The following is a 25,395-nucleotide window of genomic DNA, read 5'->3' as shown; positions in this document are numbered from 1 at the left end:
GAATTATCCTGGATTGGGGCTGTGGCTAAGGGGTAGAGTGCTTGCTTAGGCATTGGCATAAAAAGCCCTAAGCCCAAGAATGCTTGGCTACCATGTTGGTCCTCCAATGATTCACTTTTATTGTACATTTTGCATTAGCAATGAGAAAAAGACCCTAGGCCTTAGAAGTTTATAATCTAGTTGAAAACATGTATAATAATAAATTATTTTTTTCCCCAAAAGTCATACAAAATATAAAGCAAATTTAAGAGTTTACACTGAATATATAACTGCCAAAAATGTAGACTAGAGGCTGTACCAGGTTGGGTGAGGTCAGTAACACATGTCTTTTTGGCAGATGAAGTCTGGGTTCTGGTTTTATCGTCTTTAGCTATGGAACTTAAGACTCAATTTAAGATAGTCCAGGTGACTCACTGTGTCTACAGCATCTCTGTGACACCCTTTCCTTCCCTCTCCTATGATGTCCCTCATACATGTACTCCCAGGGCATCCAATGCTTTCTAACTACACTGAATTTTATTTGCCTATGTCCCCACAGACTATAAAGCTTTTGTAGCCCTGCTGCCTTGTAAAATGCCATAGCACATACTAAATAAAGTTGTGGAAAATGAATGCATGAAAAGAACATGGTCTGATGGGAAAGAGAAATGTGAGAGTGTCCATTTGGGAAGTGGTACAGTAGATGTCAGGAATAGAAGAATAAGCCATCCTCTGTGGGAGAGTATGGGAGCACACAGAGAGCAAGATATCTGTGGATAACACATGAATTCACTTGGCTTGAAGGGAGAGTCTGTTTTGGGGGTGAAAAAAGGTATCAGTAAAAACAAAGTATAACTGATAAAAGACCAAAAAGATCAGAATCATGCAGACCCACAGAATAGGCAATAAGAAATCAATGGTTTGAAGCAAGGAATGGCATTTTGGTAATAATTACAGAAGATAATGAAGGCAGCGGTGAGAACAAATAGGGGAGACATTTTAAAGAGCCTTGTGGACACTTAAGACATAAAAAAAAAAAAAAGTTAAAGAGATGAAGAAGCAGATCTATGAACTATCATGAAAAATAACCAACAGATATTTAGGAACAGTTTGGGAAATGTAGAGAGCAAGACATTAAGATGACTTCAAAATCTGAAATTAGACGTGTAATCTAAGGGAATCATGTTAGATGCAATGATTTATATACTAAAGAGGCAAGTAAGTCCAATGTTGGCAGGTTGCAAACTTTCTGGGGAGAGCTAAAAGATAAAACAGTGAAGTGTGATGTACTTGGAATCTGCTGGGTACTTCAGTCAAAGAGCTAATAAGATGTCAATTTAAAAAGAGTGAGCAAAGAGTAGCTGGCTAAGGACTAAGGCTGAAGATGCCACAAGGTACAGGGAAAGAGGGACACAGAAGAGAGAAGGACATAATGGAGAAAGGAACTTCCTTCTCTGAAATGAGTAGGTTGGAAAAGATAGCTTAATAGTACTTTGACCAACAATATGGCAAAAGATCAAGTAGAATAATAAGAGAACAATAACAAAATTGTTGCTCCAGAAGCCAAGACTACAAAGAATTTCAACAAGAGACTGACTGAAACTGTCCAATGCAACCGTGACATGCTGTGAAGAGAGAAAAGTAAAAGAAGGGCCAGAAGTTGATCACTGCATAAGTACAGAAGGTGAATTCACTGAGAATGTGAAACCAGACACAGGAGGTAAAACAGGAAAGTCAGGGTACACAGGATGAATTGATCGGTGAGAAGTCTTATCACAGTGAAGAGGTAGAAACAACAGTACTTAGGCAAGGAAGCAGAGTAACCTGCAGGCCCTTTTCCATATTAATAGTTCTAGGATTTGCTTAAAGGCAGAAAGGAAGTAATGAGTGAAAAAGCTAAAGACCTGTAGTTCTTGGATGAGAGAAAGAAAGAAATACATTTGAGATCATGAAGCACAACACCATATTTGGCCTTCCAAGATCCACTCAAAACCCATCCCTCCAGGAGGTCCCTCAATTTCCTAGCTGGAAGGGATGCACCATATAATAATCAGTGGCTTTATACTATTTCAGGACTATTCATTTATACCCTGGAGAAAACTCTGGTATGTATACATTTTCTACCCCTATTGTAACTTCTGTAAATGTGCTATCTCTTTGTCCTTGTTCCCTTATAGCCTAGCACACTCCACTGCTCAAAGGATGGGTTTATTTTTTATTTGTTCTTTTGACATATTATACATACATGGAGTACAACTTCCCATTCTTGTGGCTGTATATGATGTGTAGTAAAACTGGTCATGTACTTATATGAACATAAGAAAGTTATGTCCAGTTCTTTCTACAGTTTTTCCTATTCATGTCCCTCTCCCTTCCCTTCATTTCCTTTCGTCTATTCCAATGAAATTCTATTCCCTCCTCACTGTGTGTTAGCATCTGTTTATCAGAGAGGACATTCAGCCTTCGGTTTTTCGGGATTGGCTTATTTCACTTAGCATGAAAGCCTCCAGTTCTATCCATTTTCAGCAAATGCCATAATTTCATTCTTCTTTATGGTTGAGTAATATTCCATTGCGTACATACCACATTTTCTTTATCCATTCGTCTGTAGAAGGGCACCTGGCTTAGCTATTGTGAATTGAGTTTCTATAAATATTGATGTGGCCTTGCCACTATAGTATGCTGATTTTAAGCACTTTGAGCATATGCCAAGGAGTAGGATGAATGAATCAAATGGTGGTTCCATTCCAAGTTTTCTGAGGAATCAAAGGAGGGGTTTAGGAATCAGCCCTGACTAAATGAGGAAATTAATAACAGTAAATATACAAATGTATGTAAGTAGTATACACATTTTTTTGAGAGAAGGAAACTATGCACAGAGGCAGAGCATAGCCAGAAAAACAAGATAGCAAGTGTGAAATGATGTGGGCAAACTGTAGCAAGCTGTCTAGACTCTTCCTCCTCACTTCAAGGACCTGCTTAATGAGCTCAACTTTTCAACTGACATGGGCTGTTTATAGCTTGGCTTCCCTGCTGCTTCCTGCCTCCCAGACTTTTTTTTTGGAGCTTCCAAATCAAAGTACTGCACAAACAACCAAACATCCAGGGAAATCCAGGAATAAGGAAAAACATAGAAAATGAAACAGAACAAAACCAATCTGCCCAGTGATTGCCTTAGTTCTAAAAACCTGATTCAAAGAATCCAACTGTAAGAGTTTCTTTACATTTAAGGGAAGAGTCCCCATTTATTTGCTAACTAACCAAATATCTCTATGCCCAGGTGTATGTAGCTTTTGCTGAAATATGCTATGGATTTTCACATCTAAAACTCAAGTCCTATCCCTGTGGTCAGGCAGAACAGCCAAGAAGCTATGAAATAATAGAGTATTGAATTGCTTTCTCAAACTATCATAACATTTAATATTCAAATACAGGTTCACAAGCCACAAGCAAATTCATTAATCTGATTTCCAAAGCCAGGAAGGCTTTGGCTCTAATAATCAAAACTGCCAATGCATCTATGGGATCCTTCCAACAGGCACTGCTTGTTTTGTGCTATTAGTGTTATAGTTTTAAAATGGTGTCCTGTACACTCTTTCTGGAGAGACTGCACAAAAGCTTACAGTAGATGTTTTTCAGAAAACACGTGATTTAAATGTCTCACAGTGAGAATAATTAAATACTTTATGGTCTACTCACATGATGGAATATTATGCAGACATCAAACATCATGTGGCAGATACTTGATGACCTAAGAAAAATTTCACTGCGTAGGCAGCACAGAAAAAAGCAGGCTGTAAAAAGTTACCTCTTAATATTCCAACTAATATAGTTTTTACTCTAAGATTTTTATATTTTTCCAAAATTACTACAATAAATACAAAATCTCCATTATGGCTTCTGACAAAACTGTGAATGATCACAAGCTGCTGGCTCTCTCCCAGGAGGTAATACAGGGGACAGAAGGAACAGCAAATGATGGATCTGAGAAATAAGAGAACTGGGATAAATTCCCAGGGAAACGGAGGTTCCTGGAGTGGGACACTGGTAGGCAGTAGCCCCTAACATGGTAAGCAGAGCTTGGGTGAGATTTTTGTCTTTTCTTTCCCTCTCCATACCATCGGTGGTAATTCACAGCCCGTTGCAACACACTGAAGGAAAAAGGAAATAATCTAGAAAATGACTTAAGAATTCTAAAAGAGAAAATTCTAAAAGCCTGTCCTACATTAAGGAATGCAAGTCTGAATGGTTTCAAAGTCCTTGACTGACAAGGAACACAAGTAGAAAATGAATATTTATTTATTTATTTATTTTGCACTTGCAAGGTCTTTTGCCTTCAGTTATATGGCCACCCAATTTTACTTCAATTATATAGTCATCATTTAAGTGTGATGAAAAAGGAAAAATGTTCTTAATAATTCAAAGCCTCACAGGTTGACTATATTAATAGCCTCTTGGTAAACATTTCCCAAGCATTCCTGAAAGAAGAAAAATAACCCAGAATTAAAATACTAGATAGTATCAACCTGGTGGGCAGGGGATAAGACAAGGGACAGAGAACAAAGATGGGAGACACATGAGGCTTTGGGAGAAAGATACAAAATCAGTAAGAAAGATACAAAAATCAGTAAGATATAGGGAAAATAAACGAAGAAACACTTGGAAGAATAAAAATAAAATATGTACCCACACTTGCAAAAGAAAATTTATCCTTCTAAAGCTAGGCAAAAAAGGACTGGAAAAAAGAATGAACTAAAAACCCTGAGCCAGGTGCATGATGCACACCAGCCTGTAGTGCCAGCTACTTGGTAAGCTGAGGCAGGAGCATAGCCTGAGATCAGTAGGTTCAAGGCCAGTATGGGCAATACGGTAAGCCCATCTCAAAAGAAAAACCAAATAACAATAAAAATAATATAATAAGACCAAAATAAGCTGAATACAATAATAATTATAAAAACATACACAGGTTCAATCAAGTCTCTAAATTTAAAAAAAAAAAGGTCTCTTACTAGTTTTCTAAAAGGGATCCACTAAACAGGGATACAGAAAGATACAGAAAGAATGAAAATAAAGGGATGAAAAGAAAAAAAGGGATGGAAAAAAATAGTAGGCACATAAGGAAGGTGAAAAGTCCGTTGGCCTTTAATGTAGTGTGATAGAGAAAAAAGAGAAAACATCAAAACATCCTGATAAAAGGAATAAATGACCCATAAAATGTAATGATCATGAGCATATAGCTTCCCAAGTATATAGCTTAAGTATATGAAAAGCAATAGTTGATGAAACTGCAGGGAGAAATATGGAAAGTCAACAAATAACATATCCTTTTCAGAACAAGAGACCTAAATAACACAGAAAGCGCAAATTAATACATATGGAATCATTTTACCCTACAATGCATACATATTCTTTTCTAATCTATGTAGAATGTTCACAAAAATAATTTGTGTTTCAAAGGAAGCTCATTCAAATTCAGTACAAAACTATACATTTATCATAATGCAAAAAATTAGAATCCTGAAAATGACACAAAAAATGAGATGGTATCTCATCCAAAAGAAATGGAGTCAGCATACAAAAAAGATATATGCATTCCCAAGTTTATTGCAGCACTCTTCATAATAGCTAAGGTTATGGACCCATCCTAGATGCCCACCAACAGATGAATGAGCAAAGAAAGCATGGTATAACATACATAAAATAGATTATGCTCAGCCATAAAGAAAAATAAAATTCTGTCATTTGCAGCAAAATGGATGTCGAGTGAAATAAGCCAGACACAGAAAGACAGGCATTACACATTCTCTCTCATACTGGAAACTAAAAAATGGTTAGTTTTAAAGTAGAACAATGATAATTAGAGACTGGGAAAGGTTAGGGGAGACAGTGGTGAAAGAAGGGTGGTCAGAAACAATCAGTGCATGCTATTTGCATGTATGGAAATATTGCACTGAATCCCCTTAATATATACAATTAATTATGTGTTAATAAAAAAATAGAATTACCAAAAAAATTTATCTTTAACCCTAAATCTTACTAGACTGGATGAACCACAACAAAAATACTATAAAATAACCTTTGGTTATTCATATCATGAATATTATAAACTGTCACGATCTAGTTAAAGATGAATGACACTGCATTGCATATCGAAACTCTTAAAAAAATTTTTTTCTTTATTTATTTTTATGTGATGCTGAGGATCGAACCCAGGCCCTCGCACGTGCTAGGCGAGCGCTCTACCTCTGAGCTACAGCCTCAGTCCCTGCATATCAAAACTTTAACAGGGTTAAATAATACTAAGAGAATCTCATGGCTTTAAAAACATTTACTGGAAAAGCCAAGAAGAAGCAATGAGATAAGTTTTAAAAGAAGAGCAACACAGTAAACTCAAAGATATAAGGAAGGAAGAAAACTCAAAGATATAAGGAAGGAAGGGCAAAATGAAAATACATTATAGTTGAATGTGGTTGCATACACCTGTAGTCCCAGCTACTTGGAAGGCTGAAGAAGAAGAACTGCTTGAGACTAGCCTGGGTTAACATAGAAAGACCTCATTAAAAAAAAAAAAAAAAAGTCTAAAGAACAGAGATCATAAGATTATCTCAGACTTAAGAAAAACCATTTGATAAGGTATTGCATCTAAAAAAAAAAAAACAAAAAACCCTCCTAAAACTGTGTAGTAAGTATCATATTTCATGAAGAGATAACAAAGCATTCCCTTAGAATCTGGTGCAAGACAAGGATGCCCACTATCATCACTTTGTTCAACATGGTATTAGAGGGCTGAGCTAGACAGAAAAAAGAAAAGCTATAGGCTTGGAAAAGAATTGACAAAATAGTTACTTCTCTGCAGATAACATTATCATCACTGACAAATATTAGAACATGAGAATTTAGTATGGTTGTTAAATAACTGATCAATTAAAACAATTATGCTGAGACCTTGAGCTCAGTGAAGGCCAGTTCTTTTCTTCCTTCTCCCTTTGTTTGGCCTCAATTCTCCTCTCCCTCTCACCCATGCTTATGTAGGATGATTTTTCTTCCTTCCATAGTCTACTGGTAAATGTTCCCAAAAGCTCAGTCTTTGGCCCTCAGCCTTTTATTTATATACTTTTAAAAGTATGATGACTCTCCAATTTCTTTCTAGACTTGACTTCACATCCAGTTCCAGTCTCATATTTTCATCTGTCTAATGGTCTATCATATTCATATCTATCCTATCCACAACCCCATTCTGAAAGAAATAACCATCCTGCCAGCTCTTCCTTGTTAACTGAATTACTGCCATTCTCAAAGTCATCCAGGCACAAAACCTTTAACTTCTATCTTTTTCCACTGAAGGTAGTGGGCATTCAATGCTTACTTCTTGAATTAAGGACCTATCCATGTTGCCTCGTCTCCTTTCTTATAGCTTCAATCTTAATCCAAAGCCTCATAAGTCTATGCTTATTAAATAAGCAGCTTGTGTTATTCTTCCTTGCTAGTAAGGATTCCATTCAAGTAGACCAGGATTAGCAGACCCTTTCTGTAGAGTAGAACTCTGCCATTATAGGGCATACTGAGTCATAAATCACAAGCAAGTGTGAGTGGCTACAATACAATAAAACATTACATAAAAAAACAGGAGGTGATGGGATACAGTTTGCTGGCCTCTACAGTAGATTATCAAGTTTTTACAAACCAAAACATTTCTTATCCCTATTAACTCAATGCAGAATCCAACAATATGGATAAAGAAAATTAACTTTTTCTTTTTTTAAATATATAACACAGGTTACCAGCTAGAAATTAAAATTAATTACTTAGGTATGTTGCTCACTACTTTCAAGACCTTATTTTCCCTTTAAATTTATAGACCTTGAAGAAATAATTTACTGGAAATTACATCTATAGTACTGTAAAGGCTTTGACCTAAGCAGGACAAACCAGAAGAGTTGGCAGCCAAGTCATCTTTCTGTCTTTTATGGAAGAATATATCAAAAATGATAGAAGCTGCCAATAAAAAAATCTTGATTCAATGAAGCAGATTATGATGACATTGATGGGCTTTTGATTTCAAAAAGCGGGAAGAGCCCAGAATTCTGCTAGCTACAGGAAAAAATAGCAACTTGTCTCCTCTAGACCTTGAGATAAAACTTAAGTTATAAAAGAAGGTTTGAGAAAAACAATGCAGAATGGCAGCTGAAAAGCACCATTGTTCCAGACCAGAACACAGCATTCTTTCCCCCATATTAAAATGGAACATGTTAATTAGCTTGGTTTAACCATTCTACAATGTGTGTGTATGTATCAAAATGTCATGCTGTACATCAGATATAACTTTTACTTATCAATTAAAGAGAGATGCAAATGTTTTGACCAGAAAGAAGAGGAAAAATGGCCAAATGATCTAGTTCTAAGCTTCATCTTTTGCTTTATTAGGAAGATAATAAAATCTTGAGGTTATGTTCATAAATTTGCCAATTAAAAAAACACGACAGAATATGGACTTTCACAAGTTGTTTATGTAACCATCAGTCAACTATCTCATCTCCCCAACATACCTTACAGACATGGGAGAACCAGGATTTTTGAAATGAACAAGAAACTTTTATGAACACCTAAAAAGGATTAAATGTTATATTCATAACAATATTTATGTACTTAGCTCCTTGCCAAATAGGACCAGAATGAATGACCAATTTAAACTTTCCAATGGCTTCCTCCTACATATTAAAATAAAACTGGGGGGCTGGGGATGTGGCTCAAGCGGTAGCGCGCTCGCCTGGCATGCGTGCGGCCCGGGTTCGATCCTCAGCACCACATACCAACAAAGATGTTGTGTCCGCTGAGAACTAAAAAATAAATATTAAAAATTCTCTCTCTCTTTAAAAAATAAAATAAAATAAAATAAAATAAAAAACTGGAATTTCTCACTATGGCCCACAAAGTTCTAGGAGAGTTGGTGTCTGCTGCTCTTCTGGGCCTCACTGTTCACTACAGGTAGTATATTGCATTTCCATGGCCTTCTCTGCTTTTTAAACATGCCCAGCTTGTTCTGCTCTAAGTGCCTTTCATTTACCATCTCTTTGTAGTGCTTTGCCCTCAAGTTTCACATGCCTCCTTTTGGTCTCGGTGCAGACGCAAGGTTCCAGAAGCTTTCCCTGACCGTTTAATCTAAATTTGACCCAGTTGCTTTAGAAAAAACCCTGCTTTGCTGTTTTTGTATCAATCTGAAATGACTGCTCATATTTATTCATTCATTTTCATGTTCTGTTCATCTTCTCCCCGTGTATCAAATTAACATAATAAGATCCATGAGCAGAGACTGCCTGGTGTCACGACTTAATCCCTAACACATAAATGCTTGACATTTGGCCCTTGTTAAGTATTCAGTAGTTAATATGTGCTGAGTAAATAAACAACTTGTTGTATTCTGTATCAGGCTACAGTCTTTGGTTTTTTTTATTTTATTTTATTTTTTTTAGGCTACAGTCTTTGGAAGGACTGTGGCATCTCAGAATCTCAGAGGTGACCCTAAAAAGCTGCAGAACTCTTTCTGAGGAAAATGTAATAGTGAATGTTGGGATTCTAATAATCTAACTTTCCTAGAATACTCTGAAGAAACCAAGATTAGAAAGATTTTAAAATGGCTGATAGTACACTGGATACATTCTGAATCTGGGTTAAATAACCTCAAAGCTGAGTTGTTAAAAAAGAATTTATCATTACCTGAGGGTGTGTGGTGAGCAAGGAGGATCCAGAGACATAAGAAACTTTCTCATAATGGGACTGGATAATCCAGTTAGAGCTTCCAAGAGCATAGCCAGAGCTCAGAGGAGTTACCTGGACAGCACCGAAAAGCTCCTAAAAGGAATCACAGAAAGAACCACAAGTTTCAACAATGCTTTCAGAGCACATAAGTTTGTAAGAAAAAGAAACAAATACTACTTTTAGTTTAGAAATAGAAATTATTTTAAAGTAAACAAGAAAGTTTAAAACAGAAGGACAATGGAGACTGTGGTGGACACAAAAAGCAATCCTGTTGTCTTTACTTATCACCTGAGAGTTTTAGCCCAACTGTAGTTGCCAGGGACTCAGGATGCATTTTCCTTTTGGGTTAGGTGTTAGGCTCTGGGTTATTCTAAAGGAGAAATGGGAGCCCTTATATTTAGTTAGAACTCAAGTCATCCTTGCCAAACTCCTTCTCTGTTCCCTGTCTTACTTATAGTGTCTGTTGTTCTCCCATGATGGGATAAGAGAGATGCCATTCTCCTTTCTCCTGACTCACTACCTCACTAGCTGGTGACAGGGAATGTGAAGGTTAGGAATGAACACCAGCAAAAACATGGCAGGGCTGAAGGAAAACAAGAGGTGCTCTTTTTTTTTTTTGGGTACAAGATTCTTGGTGACAGAATGACTTTAAAAAGGGAACTACATGATCCTTCAAAGTACAATATGAATTGAAAGCACTCATGAGTCACTTTAGAATAATATTAACACTCACAATTTTCTGAGAATATCCCACCAGTTGGATTTTGCTAAGGGCAGAGTTCACCTCTTGCATTGTGTAGCATCTTCTCCAGGTTGACACTTCCACAGCATCCTTGAGAGGAGAAGGCAGGAGCCTGTAATTGCATCACAATGTCATATACGAGGCAAACATTTCTTCTTGTGATAGAGCTTTCCTTTCTAGGGATTTGTCCACTCTATTTAAATTGCCCAATTTATTGGCATGTGAATTTAGGATTCCAGTATAATCATTTCTATTTTTGTAAGGCTGGTACTACTGTCTCCTTTCATTTTTGATTGTGGTAATGTAATTTCTCTATTTTTTTTTTGTGTGTGGGGGTCAACTAAAAATTTATCATTATTGTTGATTTAAAAATGAACAATTTTTGATTTCATTTATATTTTTCTAATCTCAATTTTGTTATCTAGTATAGGTTCTTTTCTTTTTTTTAAGTCCAGTCAATTAATTTCTGCAATCTGATTGGATTGTTCAGTTCATTTACATTTAACTTTATTAGTGATACAGCTGGATCATGTCTGCCAATTTATTTTTTTTCTGTATGTCTCACATCTCTTTTGTTCCTCTATTCATCTTTTATTATGAGTGTTTTCTCATGTAGCCTTTTAATTTCTTTAATAATTTTCACTATTTGAGTTATTAATAGTTGCTATAAGGTTTACCACATACATCTTAATATAGAGAATTTCTATTTGAGCTCTTTTTTTGTTTCTATTTTGTATTAAAGTACTTATATACTTTTAAAAGTATGATGACTCTCCAGTTTCTTTCTAGACTTGACTTCACATCCAGTTCCAGTCTCATATTTCCATCTGTCTAATGGTCTATCATATTCATATCTACCCTATCCACAACCCCATTCTGAAAGAAATGACCATCCTGCCAAGCAAGTGCTCTACCACTCATCTATGCTCCTTGCCTGATCATTTGTATTGACATCTCACATTGTATTCCCTATTCACAAAAAATAAATGAAATCAACTTCACTAATGGTTCTGAGAGAAGAACTGAATTTAACATAGATGGGGCTTAGCACAAAAGAAAATAAGGCATGATTTGTGACCTTTAAGACCAGCCTCAGAACACCCCTTTACACTCACAAAAATGTGCTGTTAGAAAAACATTTTATCATTTGCTCTACTATGAGAAATGATCTGGAAGAGTGACCTCCCTGAGATTCACTGGAAATAGTCAAAGTACTTCTGGTGAACGAATGTATGCACTAGTCTCTCCTCTCTCCTGAATCACGCGGAGTAGGTGTGAGGACCCCATAAGCGCACCTTCATCTATAATCATCGATGCTCACTGTCACATTCAGGATAAAATAAGAGGCTCCTGGCATGGCTTACATGAGGCCCTGCTTCATTTGGTCCTGCTTCTACCTGTATTTTATATACTGAGCCCTTCCAGTGCCAGGCTCTCTCACCTGTAACCCACACCATCTCTTGTCGTCTACCTTTTAGGTAGACAACACTTACTCCTACTTAAAACAGAGACTGTTCATTCATTTTTCTCAGGTTTGTGACACCATCTAGGCCAGATGCACACTCATGCGCTCTTTGGGGAAGGGCCTGGCCCGCATGTCACAGTGCAGGGAAGTGGATAAGGCGCAGTGCTGCTACTTCTTCTCATCTCCTTTGCAGCTCTGTACTTGCTGCTTTTAGGAAGGAGAGATTTCTCTCAGAGGCAGTAGAATGATGGAAAAACAAGGACTTATATCCAGGCAAGTCTTGATTAAAGTCCAGAGTTACCTCTTTATCTCTGGGTCCTGGTTTATAAAAAGGGGGAGAATGTCATCTTCCCTTCAGTTTTCTGCAAAAAAAAAACCCTTATTTACAATGAATAGAAAGGGTCTGGTGCAAAGGAGATGCTGATGAATGTTTGCTGTCACGTGTCTCAACAATTACAGGCACTGCAGCTCCAGGGGCATATGCACTGTCCAACACTATTGTAGTGAAGTTCAACCCAGAAGGATTCACCTCAATGAACAGCAACGGTTCTGAACTTGTATGGCCACACACTGCTCTAGAGGATCTAGAGGAAGAACCCAACCTACTACCCTGTTTTTTTTTTTTTTTTTTCAGAGAGAGAGAGAGAGAGAGAATTTTAATATTTATTTTTCAGTTCTTGGCGGACACAACATCTTTGTATGTGGTGCTGAGGATCGAACCTGGGCCACACGCATGCCAGACAAGCGCGCTAACGCTTGAGCCACACCCCCAGCCCTACTACCCTGTTTTAATCCCTTTAAAATTCTCAGGATGAGACCTCCTAGGACTGCACTTCCTAGAAAAAATATCTTGCTTTGGACTGAGTAGGAGCAGGATTTCTTGACTCTATGCCAGATCTTGAAGACTAAAGTGGGATCTGCTAGGGATCAGGGAGGGTGATAATAATAATATTTGCAGTCCAACTACATCTCTCCTTTCAGGTGAGTGTGTGATGTAGCTTTTGCTAGGGTCCTGCAAATGAGCCATCTAAGAGATTGATTAAAAAGTCATACACAAGGCTAAATTCACACCTGTTTTCTCTTCTTTGAGTTTCCTTACACAGCACTTGACAACCAGTACTGTCATTACCCAAAACGACACGAAGCTTTCCTTTCTACTGGTTCTAATGGCCTTTTCAAGCATATTCTTTCTTCCCGCTTCCCATGTAGGACAATGTGTGTGTGTGTGTGTGTGTGTGTGTGTGTGTGTGTGTGTAAATTTATTTTACTAATAAATATAAGTATAGTCAAACTCAGAAACCATTGAGGGATTGGTTCCAGAACCCCCCTATAGATAGCAAAATCTATGAATGCTCAAGTTCTTTATCATGCTGTAATCCTAGTGACTCAGGAGGCTATGGCAGGAGGACTGCAAGTTCAGGCCAGCCTGGGCAACTTAGTGAGACATTTTCTTAAAAATAAAAAGGGATGGGAATGCAGCTCAGTGGTAGAGAACCCCTCGGTTCAGTCCCCAGTACTGGGGGATAAGGGCAGAGATGGGGTATAGTTCTTGCATATAACCTATACCTATCCTGCTATGTACTTAAATATTATTATTATTATTATTATTATTATTTTTGAGACAGGGTGTTGCTATATAACCCAGGTTTGCCTTGAATTACTGGGCTCAAGTAATCCTGCCTCAGCCTCCTGAGTAGCTGGGACTATGTTTGTCAGAATACCCAGCATCTTCATATATACTTTAAATCATCTCTAGATTATCTGTAATATTCAATACAATATGAATGCTATGCAAATGATTGTTATACAATAGTGTTTAGGAAACACTGACCAAAAAAAGGTCAGTGCAGGAGCAAATATTTTTAATAGGCAGTTGGCTGAATCCACAGATGTGGAACTAGATGCAAAGGCTATGTGTATAAATGTATGTGAATTGACTCTATGGGTAAGTGCACCCCCCACTCCCCAGTGTGTATTAATTCCCTCAACCCTTGTGACTAAATTCTCTTGGGATTTTACTCTGACATCTTATATATTATTTATATCTTTCAGATCTAAAACTAGTTATTTGTCCTTTCTGTACTTAGAAATGTACAGATTTCTTTTTCACATACATTTGGTGACTATTTTCACAAACAATTTAGGTAATTTTATTTTTTTTAACTAGGCAAAAAGTAGTCTTAAATTAGGGATCAAACAATGTATTAGTGGCTTTTTAAAGAGAACAAAATTTCATTATTTTCTTGTGCAATAATACTAAGATTTAACACCTAATTATTTACTCTTTCACCTCTCAGTCATGCCATGTTTTGCTCATCCTGTGCCCTTGTCTCAAAATGGTCTCTTGCCTCATTGCAGTTCTACTGAACCTGCCAAACCCAGCCCAAGTCTTGCCCCTTAGTACTGAATCATTGTCAACAAGCTCCTTGAGTTCTTAAGTTTTGGGGCATTTTTTTAAAAAAACAAACTTATAATGCCAGGCACTTGCTAGTTATGAGTTACCAAACAAATGAGTCTAAAGTATTCTGGGTTTCTTTCTTTTTTAATTTTATTTTTTGTGGTGTTGGAGATCAAACCCAGAGCCTCATGTATGCTATGCATGGACTCAAGCACTGAGCCACATTCCTAGCCCTCTGAAAATGGAATATTTACACTAAAAAATCTGTTTGCTAGCACCCTCTTTACTCTTTGTAGATACTAAGTCACTTTGTCATCACTTCCTTGTATCTCCTAACATCCTAACTTAGCTTTCCTTAAAACTCATCTTACGGGGCTGGGGAAGTGGCTCAAGGGGTAGCGCGCTCGCCTGGCATGCGTGTGGCCCGGGTTCGATCCTCAGCACCACATACAAACAAAGATGCTGTACCCACCGATTAATAAATATTAAAAAAAAAAACTCATCTTATGCTTATTTGAGGCCATAATTATAGAGTGGCATTTATAGAGCCATTTAAAGCCATAAGGATTATTGGCGGATTTAGAATAAGTAGAATAAGGAAACCCAGAGGGAACTAGTTCTGTTTTTCCTGGCTTTCTAATTTATCAAAGTTCTCATAGTCTAAATTTTTCATAAGTACTTTCTAAAAGATTTCATTGCTTTTTTTTGTTGTTGTTCCTATCATAACTCAGTGCCTAGTAAACCTACTTCCCAGTTCTCTGACGTCATGCCAACGTTTTGCTGCTTTTCCTACATTCTCCAGCACAACAAGCAGTATGACATTATGTCTTTTGGTTAAAGAGTTTTAAGACTTAGGAGTGCAGGGAACACTTAAAAGTGTTTTATTGATAAGAAGAACATGGATTGAGTTCTAAGTACTTGTTAAGTGAATGAACAAAATTAATATAAGAGTAGAATACAAAGAATATGAGGAGCAGAAAAGTTCTTTCCTCATTAGAGCAAACAGCAGTTAACATAATTCAGGAGGATGAGGATATGTCAGATGTGCTAAATGGAGTTACCAATAGCAGAGCCTCATATCAAGAAATTCTAAATATTAATGTGAAACTAGATTACAATCCCTTATTTTTGCATTACACCAAAATGATCTCTAGAAAGCACAAAGGCAATTGATTTGGCTACCAAAGCATGATAGGAACAACTCCTTAGAGTACCCAAACTATCTCTGCTTTAATTTTTTGGTTATGAAAAAGAATCTTATCCATAATTTGATCTCTTAAGTGGACTTGCTCACCAGAACACAGTCCTAGGGAGATGAACCACTCTTAGTTCTGAGCCACTCAGAGGTCTCAGCATAAAGGAGGTTTTTGCTTGTCAACTAATATCCAGGGAGTCTGGCTAGCATACATCAGTCTCTCAGAGGCTAGTCAACTCTGAATTAAATGGGACAACAGTGTCAGGGATTGCAAGGCTGAATGAGCTGTGATGACTCCATCAAATGCTGTAATTCTAAAAGAACTTGCTTTAAGGAGCCTCTTTCTTGGACCTATTTTAAAACTGTAACATAAGGAGAATGAGAGATGATTTAATTCAATTACTGCACTTAACAGGAAAGGAGACTGGGGTTCGGAGAGTCTGGATGACAGTGCTAAGAAGATGCAACAGTGGAGCTAAGGGCTAAAACACTGTTTTCTTCTGTTCAGTGAACCCCCCCCCCCCCCCGGCCCTGCTCTCACCAGAAAGGTGGAGTCTGCAGATAAATTAGGCTCAGATGATGTGTTCTGGTTCCTGAAAGGTGGTCATGGGAACAAGGACTCTGGCATTTACTGAGCACCTACTATACCTCACACTGTTTTAAGGATGTCACTAATACTATTCAATTTAGTCCTAGCAAGAAACTCTTATGAAGTTGCTAACACCATCTCTGAACAATAGAGTCTACAAGAAATAAATTTCTGTAGTTCTAAGAAGCTGATGTGAAATTAAATACTAGCCTCTTCGACTTCTAAACCATACCCTAAAATTTTCTTCCCATTATATAATTTGACCTGATAAATTCCTCTGCAAACAGCCAAGGAGTGTCAGAGCAAAGGAACATATATATTTTCTTCCTTTGGGTATTGGGGATTTAATCCAGAAGTGCTGTAGTTGCTGAGGCTGGCCTTGAACTTATGATCCTCCTGTCTCAACCTCCCTGGAGCTGCTGGGATTACAGGCATGCATCACCATGTTCAGCAAGGAGGAACATCAATTTTAATATGCATATATTTAAAAAATTAAAAATCTTCTATAAGGTATGAACCTTCACTTGATTCAACACTTATGAGAGAATTTCCTTAATGCTTATAAGAGGATTATGACAATATCTTTTAATGATTTACTTTTATTATTACTGTGAATTTCTGGTCTTATTAAAAATGCTACCCTTATATAAAGATATCAGAGGCTAGATTAATTTTCTTAAGTAGAATATTTTGTTTTAAAATTTCCCATCAAAAGCCTAAATTTTAAAGTGAGTATCTGCAAGTCAGAGAGTAAAAAATTATATTGCAAGGGATTTTCCTTCTCTTTAAAAAATCTCTCTTTTTTCAGGAAGAGTGTCAAAACTAGGAAAAAGGACAGTTAACTTATTTGAAATAAATCTCAAGAAAGTAGTGTCAACTGAGGCAGGAAGTCATACAACTGCCAAAAAGCAGGAGTAATCATGTTTTTTTTATATATACATACTTATAATAAATCGAGTGCTAATTCAAACTCACTTTGAATGATTCAAGGGAATTTGTCAAATTCTTTTGACCAATAAACTTGAAGTATTTTAATTTATGTTTTCTTTAGTTGATGGTCTTATTTGTAACTCAAGCTACTAAGATGCATTAATTTTAGGCACTTGACCAAGATCTACTTTGAGAGTGCCCAAGTAAGTTTTAAGCCTATGTAAAAATAAGGGGCTTAAGTCTCAAAACCAGCTTACAAAGGATCTGCTTGAATCATACAGGATTTTATTTTCTGTATGGGCCAACAATTTTAAAAGATTTTAAAAAATCACATGGAATGCATCCAGATTTTGAACTTCTCTTAAAAAAATAATAATAGTAATAAAAAAAAAAGATTTAGTGGCCACTGTCTCAAACCACAATAAGCTGAAGCTGTGCTGAGCTGCCCCTGTAAAAGGATGTGGTCACCAGTCCTGTCCCCAACAGGCCATCTCATATATTCTAGCCCTGCAGCATGTGAATCTGTGACCTGTTTTACAACTGGGCAGGGAAAGTGCAAGAATTTAGGGGGGAAAAGAATAAAAAAAAATTTAGAGAAGACAAGGTCTATATCACCTAGGAAAATTTTTCAATAAGCTAGACTGCAAGGAATGTTTTTCAGAACAGTATGCCATAGTATCAACTGGCCTGTCAGAGAAAAACCTAAAGGTGATGTCAGTCTTTCAATATAATGGTGCCCCAATTAAGTACCTTTTAGTATGCTAGCCCAAGGTTAAATTCAAAAGAACTCCTTTTTTTTTTTTTTTTTCAGATGCCAATTAAAGAATAAATAGCTGTTCAAACTCTTGTACCAATTCTAATATTTATGCTAGGTTTATCCAGAGGGGGGAAAAAAAAAACAACAAAGAACAAAACTTCCTTGGTATGTCTAACACCTCAGCATATTCTTTCTGACAATTAGACTCTTCTTTCTCTATCAATAACTAAGCCTCAAATTATGCTCAAAAGCCAAAACATAATACCTGACCAGGGTAAAAATGAAAGACGGTCTTTTTCATCAGTACATGTTTCTGTTTTTTTTTAATATTTATTTTTCAGTTGGACACAATATCATCTTATTTATTGATTTTTATGTGGTGCTTAGGATAGAACCCAGGGCCTTGCACGTGCTAGGAGAGTACTCTACCGCTAAGCCACAACCCCAGCCCTCAATAATACATGTTATTCTCCTTGCTATTCTACCAATTTAGCTTTTGGTTCCTAATTTTTGCCCATTGTGTGACAAGATGGGAAGTCTCAAGGTTTTAATTTAATCAACACTTTCTTTTAAAAGGGAGGATTACCTAAACACTTTATGAGATCTTTCAGGATCCTACCCTAGCTCTGTTCTCCTTTAAATTCCATTCACATTCTCCCCAATACATTATGATATTTCTTTGGTGAGTCAGTTATTTTCTTACAGTTTACAAAGAATGAGAGGCAAAGGAAAACTGCCAAGGACTGTGCCCAAGGTCACAGAAGAGGAGGCAAATAAGGACTTGGGACTGAGAGTTAGTCCAAGGTTTGGGAAGTCAGGAAATACTGACCTTGGAATATTACTTCTGGTGTGCCAAAACTATTTGCAGCTGAATACTATAAAGAGCATAAACTTAAGAGGAGGAAGCAGGGGAAGCCAAAGTATATGTGTCCTATGAGGGAAAAAACAAAGTCCTGAGGTTTCTAAGAAGGGAGGTGTATGGAAATGGGGTCTTATGTGTGTGGGAGAGGGAAAGAAAAGAGGGAAGGAAGGTGGCAAAGTGAGTGGTAGCAGAAAAGGGAGCTGAGAATGAGGAGGAGGAAGAGAGGGTCTAAGGACCCTGCTGGAAGAGCTGTCAGATCAAGAAGGCCATTCAAATATGAGCCATCCAGCCAAGGCAAGGCCACTCACACAACATCCCTAAAGAGGGAACACATTCGATTCAAGTGGGTTATGAACTCCCATTTTTACCCCAAATAACATTACAAAACTCTGATCATTTTTCCTAAAGAGGGAACACAAAAAAGACCCAGAAAACATGTACTCCTCCACCCATGGCAGATAGGAATAACACACACAAGGTGACAGCCAGGACACGGGCACAAAGAATGGATCAGAAAAGAGGTGAGAAGTGTGACTCTGCGGCCACAGATGAGAACCCAGATCTTGCTGCACACAGATGGGGTGACCTTGGACAAGTTACTGAAACTCTTTGTGCCATGTGTGTCTTCTGCAAGATGGCAGTAACACCAATACTCACCTCAGAGGGTTGCTAAAGGATTACACATATATCACACTTAGAGTAGTCACAACAAGTGCTGCTTAATAAGTAATGAGTACAAAGAAATGCACAGAGGAGACTCATATTCAAACTCTGAAAAGACCCAACAGAAAACAAAGCATATTTTTCTAGCTACATATACATGTTTTTATAAAATAAGATGGCAAGAACTAAAACGTTCTAAATCCGATAAGCAGGTGGCTACCAATATCACTGAAATTAGTGTCAACATAGCTAGAAAAAAGTAGTAGTGTATGGAACATGTCTAGTCCAAAGATTAAGTTAAACTCCAGGCTCTTTATGCTCAAACCAGAAGGTTTGGTCTGCTGTGGTACAGGTAGGGAGGTGAAGGCAGCAGTTGCTAGGGTAAGAGAAAGTCCAGTATGGTAAGATAGACAGCTGCCTCCTTGGTCACCTATAGTATTTTTATTTACTTCACCCTTTATAATCTGGTTTCTAGTTCTAGCGCTCTATGGCGATTATACTCTCTGGGATTGCCAATGGCTTCCCAATCTCCATTCTACTTGGTGTTTCTGCAGATCTGAGACAACTCAGCTCTCTTCTTACTTCCCTCATCACTACTCTGCAGCCTGCTTTACACTTCTTCTCAATCCTACTTCATAAGCTTCTTGAAAGCTTGAGTCTTCCTCTTCTCATTCATAGCTACTACCTTAGTTTAGGCCTTTGTCATCTCCCTGGGTTTCTGAAACAGTCCCATTGCTGGTCTCCTTTTCCCACCTCTGCATTCCCACCCACCCTCCATGCTACTTCCAGAGTTCCTTTCCCAAAAATAAATTGGCCATGTCATTCTCCTTAAAAACCTCTGCTGGAAAAACCACACATTCTCAACAATGTAAAATTCAGGTCTCACATAAGAGCCTGTATTATCTCTCCCCAGCTTTCCTTCTACTTTTATCTTCTACCTCTCTACCAGTTTTAATCCACAATGAACTCTCAGTGTCCTCTGAAGACACTGTCCCATGACACCATGCCTGGGACCTGCTAAACTTTTTTTTTTTTAAATGTGAAAAAGTCCTTTTTTCCTTCTCTAGATCCATCTTAAAGTCATTCCATAAGGAATGCCCATAGCTTCCTTAGGTAGCAAGAGTTCCTCATTTTCTGAGTGCTAACAGTAGTATTGCAAGATTTTAACTGACCTTTTGAAACATCTGATTTTTCCATTAAACCTGAATACCTCAAAGAGAGAGTCCAAGGTTCCTTAACAATCCCATATCCAGCACAGGGCCTTATAAGCTGAATCAAATGTAATCCTTTCATATAATATGAAGAATCTTTAAATTCTAACATGATCAATGCTTTAGCACAATGACTAAGCAAATGAAACAACTTGGTAAAGCATAGGGCTCCACAGTCCACGGGAAGTCCTCACCGCTGTATATCCTTATTCTTCCACAAGGAGGCAGACTGAGCCTTTGGCACTCTTTCAATGAAATTCACCAGCTCTTCCATGAGAAGCCTGAGTTTAAACAAAATGGGTGAAAAAATTAGATAAACACCTTGATCTACACGGTAACCAGGAGAAATGGACTTGCCCACCTTCTCTATCCTACTTTATCACTTCCTCTCTGTTCAAATAAGCTTAGGTACCATTTTATATGGTTTAACAAAAATGCAGCTTTCTCACTGAAAAATGTCAAAAATTCTGAATTTAAATGATTTAGTACACCTTTAAAGCAAGCCTGATTTTTTAATCTCTAAAAATTGATATATATATGTGTGTGTGTGTGTGTGTGTGTGTGTGTGTGTGTATATAAGTTTATTTTAACTAATTCTAAGATTCCTGCCTTTATATTACTAAATGAGAAGAATTTATATGACTGTGAAGTATTGATCCTAGTAGCAGCAGGGTGGGGAAAGATTACTTTTTAAAAAAGACAATATCAAATAGACATTTTAAGCTGATAAATGAAGTTGGCATATGTTTTAAGAATTAGCAAAATTCCAATGGGATAATATTCCAAGGACTAAATCCCCAAAATTTAACTAAAGGATAAGGAAAAGCATAGATCTCTGAGATAAGGAGATGGAATACTACAGAATTATAGTCGAGAGAAACTAAGAAATGCCACATTCAAATGAATCAAGGGTACACACACCCTGGGGATTCATGGCAGAGAACTGTTAGAATTCTTAAGGGCTAGAGGATGACCAGAAAGCTATAAACACATTATCAACCTCTTGAGTCCTTGTTTATAACCTAACATAGATCCATATTAATTTAAATCTTCTCTAAATCAACATATAAATTTATTAGCACCTGAAAGCTGAACAACTTCATCTCATTTCCATTTATTTACTTAATCCTAATACCATCTCCTCCTCTTCCCCTTTCCCGTCCCAGTATTTGGGGATTAAACTCAGGAGCACTCTACCATAAGTTACATCCTCAGTCCCTTTTTAAATTCTGAGGCAGGGTCTTGAACCAATTGCTAAGGTTGACCTCCAACTTGTGATCCTCCTGCCTCAGCCTCCCGGGTAGCTGGGATTGTGGACATGCATCATGGTGCCCACTCCTCTTTCTATCTTGAAGGAGCAGTACTAGTTCCAGCATCCCAACATCTAGGATTTAGGATTGTTATTCTGGCTGAGCTTTCATAAGAATACTCTGGGATAGCCAGCCTCATATTTTAACTTCTTCAGACTAGACTTTTAACATTTTTTGCTTTTCATCTCACTGAAACTGCTTCATCCCTGAGGTTTACTTTCCTATATAATGGCCCTTCCTTGGATCCCTTATGGTTTTCTGTGCATACTGCAGGCAATGTGGTTTCACACACAAGACTGTTTCATTTGCAATCATTTCATATTGTTGAACATCTGCAAGACACTAGAATCCAATCTAAGAATCTATATCATCTCTGAATTTGGTATCTTGGGTCCCAACAGTTTTCTATCAATTTTATTAATTTATTTCAAAACAATAATTAAGAAAACTTTTTTCTGGGGTAATTTTCTTGACAATTTATTTCCTCACTAAATGGTACTATGGTTACTTGCAGCAACTACCTACAGGTGAGGCCTGGTTGGGGCAGAGAGAGGGACAACAGAGTCCTCTTGGAGACAAAGGAAGACTACACAGTCTTAACTCCTTTGAGTGCTGTTTCTCTCCGATACCAGCAAGAACAAAATTTTAACCATCTAATTACTTATGTATCCCCTGTCTTCTTTAGGCCGTCTCTATTTATAGTCTGCAATAAACCAAAAAAGGGGAATATTTTGAAAGCCAAGTAATAAAATTTCTTTTCCTTCTTTATTTCAATATATTAAGTTACTTTCTCTGAAGTTCTTTGCATTGCATCTTTGTGGCATTTTCTTAAACACTACCTCTCCCAATTAGTAGCATCTGCAGAGGAGCTATCTTCACAAACTCCTTTGAGTTTATGGAAAACAGAAATGGAAAACAAAAAAAAACAAAAAAAACAAAAGCCAAACCAACACAAAACCAAAAAACACAAGACTAATGGGAATACCCACAGCATCATTCTCTAGGCACTTCCAATGAACGGACCTGTAGAAAGTTGCCCACTCTGTCCTGTTTTTTGGTGAATTGCTCAGAAGGAAATAATAAACACTTCTGGCACCACACTCCACTGTACAGTCACCACTGAAAAGAGGTCTGCAGCCACACCCAAGGGGATAAGAATAACGGTCTCACCTGCCGATCTGAACGGTGGGCTCTGTGGCATACACTGTGCCTGTGAATCCGGTATGCTCAGTGATGTAGGGCAGTGCCATCATGCAGTGATAGTTTGAGATGAGAATCACATCTACTGTAGACAGGTCTATTAGCTCAGTCTGAAAAGAAAGGGATGATAGGTATCTATGCAGGACACATAGATCAACATGATGCGACTGAAAAATGATGCTGTCAGAATGCAGAAGAGTAGTTTTTGTACTTTAGAATAATGAGGCCTTTCCCACAACACTGCTGTTCTCTCATTGTAGGCTGTTTCCTAATAGACATTAAGCAGTGTTATAGGACAACTAACAATGGGAATGCAGCCAGTCCACCAGCAGCACCATGATTTTACCAGAACAAAGTTCTGGAGACAGATGACAAGACACTGCAACAGCTGTGGCAAGAGGTATCAGGTAACCCGAAGCAGAGAGAGCACAATATAAGCTCTAAGGGCTTATTGGCAAGTAGTGCACCATGGCTACAGGTAATGGGAAACAGCAAGCAGAAACCTGCTCTTCAGAAGTCAAATGCAGAGTCAACTGGCTTTTGTTTTTTGAGGCAATTCTGACCACTAGTTCTGTACACAGGGGAGCAGGGGAAAAAAAAAGAAGAAACAGTAGTTAAAGAATTCTATCCTAATTCTCAATTCTCTTCTAATCTTTACCCCCAAACCTGCTCTTTAAGTCCATAATTAAGTTTACATGAAACAAAAAGGAACAGCAGGCAAGGAAAATGCTCTCCAAGTTAGGTAAATTCTAAAGAAATTCTTATAGAAGAAGGAAATTTTCTCCTATAAATTCAAGTCCTACTTGTTGAGACTCAGTTCTCTTTTTCCAGTTGGCTGTCCTGATGTGCCTGGATCAAAGAATTCACTTGCTTCTCAGAACTCCCACAGCACTTGATGTGTAGCCCTCTTGTGACAGGACTCTGTACAATGGCACCTCAGAGTAGCAACTTGTCCTGAGTCTGTCCCCTCCCACCTGTGGTAGGCAATACACAACAGGCCTCCAACAGGCCTGTCTCTGTGAGGAGCACTGGCTGTGGGGAAAGTGAGGTGCTGTGGCTCAAGACACCATCCTGTTGCCTTAGAAACCAGACAGCACACCTAGGACAAGCACAGCCATGACTATAAATGTGCTTCAGTTAGGAGAACAGGTTGTTGATCTAATATGTCTCCCATGGAGGAGAAAGAACAAAGATCTATGACACAAGCAAATGACAAGGGGCAGTGTGCCATTTTGGCTATGGGTATTTTCTGGCTGAATGACTTTACATATAAAAAAAGTTAATTTAATAAAGCTGCTGAGGCATCATGGGCTCCTGAGGATAGCAAGTGAGTACAGGTCATATGCGCCTCAAGGCTAGGACAATGACATTTATGTGAATAACATGCTAATGACAATAACAGCCAAGGAATATCACCCTGAACTCCACACTGTGAGCTGCACCTGCAAGACAACATCCTCTTGATGAAGGATCACATAATACCTCACTGGTTTTCTTCTGCACTATCTCTCTGGAATTATTTTTAAGCAAATAAGGAAATTAAGACAGCATCAGAGTGACAGATACAGAAGGCAAATGACAGCAATGCCGGTTGAAACAATAATAAAGCTCAAAAGTATTATTATCTTCCCTCATGTACACAGAAACTGGGTGAAAAGAACCTCAAATTTTTCTTTAATATATAAAAATCAGCCCAGAGTCTAGAATTATGAGAAATTTTGTGAGGTTAGAATAAAAAAATATATATTTATTGTGTGTATAAAAAGAATGCGAGCTTTAGGGGGCCGCTGGGGTTGTAGCTCAGCAGTAGAGCATTTGCCTAGCATGTGTGAGGCACTGAGTTCGATTCCCAGCACCACATAAAAATAAATAAAAAATTTATTGTGCCCAACTTAAAAAAAAAAGAATGCAGGCTTAAATAGCCATTTTCCCTAAGAAATGAATTTACCATCCAAACCAAATTTATGAATTCTATTTATTTACATTTTTATTATTTACATATTTTTTACATATTTATTTACATATTTTCACTCAGTGGAATCCAACCTTAACCTTAGAACTTAATCCAATCTTAGAACTGTGTGTGAAATCATTTGGGGTTCTACAAACTGAAAAATCAGTCATTATCCATTGGTTATTCCCTACACTGCACTAGACCACAACATAGGTTGAGGGGATACAGAGATAATGTTTCAGGTAGCTGCACTAGATTATAAACTTCATGAGGACTGGGCTTGGGTCTGCTGGACTTACCCACAGCCCACAAAGAGTAAACTATCATCAGTGCCCCACTCCTACTTCTGCTCTTATTTTCACTCAGTCCTACTATGGCCTGGCA

At 37.7% G+C, this 25,395-nt stretch overlaps 1 protein-coding gene across 3 annotated transcripts in view; it reads right to left on the bottom strand.

Moving 5' to 3' along the window:
• The window catches only part of Ints9 (integrator complex subunit 9), a 91,911-nt gene that overhangs the window by 31,286 nt on the left and 35,230 nt on the right, over positions 1–25,395 (bottom strand). For all 3 annotated transcript variants that reach the window (XR_013342394.1, XM_026398872.2, XM_026398873.2), the window contains exons 5-8: positions 23,028–23,167; positions 20,742–20,828; positions 10,469–10,589; positions 9,694–9,828 (exon numbers count right to left, since the gene is read on the bottom strand). Coding sequence is in view for 2 of the 3 variants with exons in the window: in XM_026398872.2 (XP_026254657.2) it covers positions 9,694–9,828; positions 10,469–10,589; positions 20,742–20,828; positions 23,028–23,167 (483 nt within the window). In the remaining variant the exon portion in view is untranslated. The remainder of the gene's footprint in view (positions 1–9,693; positions 9,829–10,468; positions 10,590–20,741; positions 20,829–23,027; positions 23,168–25,395) is intronic.

Source organism: Urocitellus parryii, chromosome 14 (genome assembly GCF_045843805.1).
Source record: "Urocitellus parryii isolate mUroPar1 chromosome 14, mUroPar1.hap1, whole genome shotgun sequence".
Taxonomy (NCBI): Eukaryota; Metazoa; Chordata; class Mammalia; order Rodentia; family Sciuridae; genus Urocitellus; species Urocitellus parryii.
Note: the sequence above shows the minus strand (reverse complement) of the source record. Positions and strands in the feature narration are given on the sequence as shown.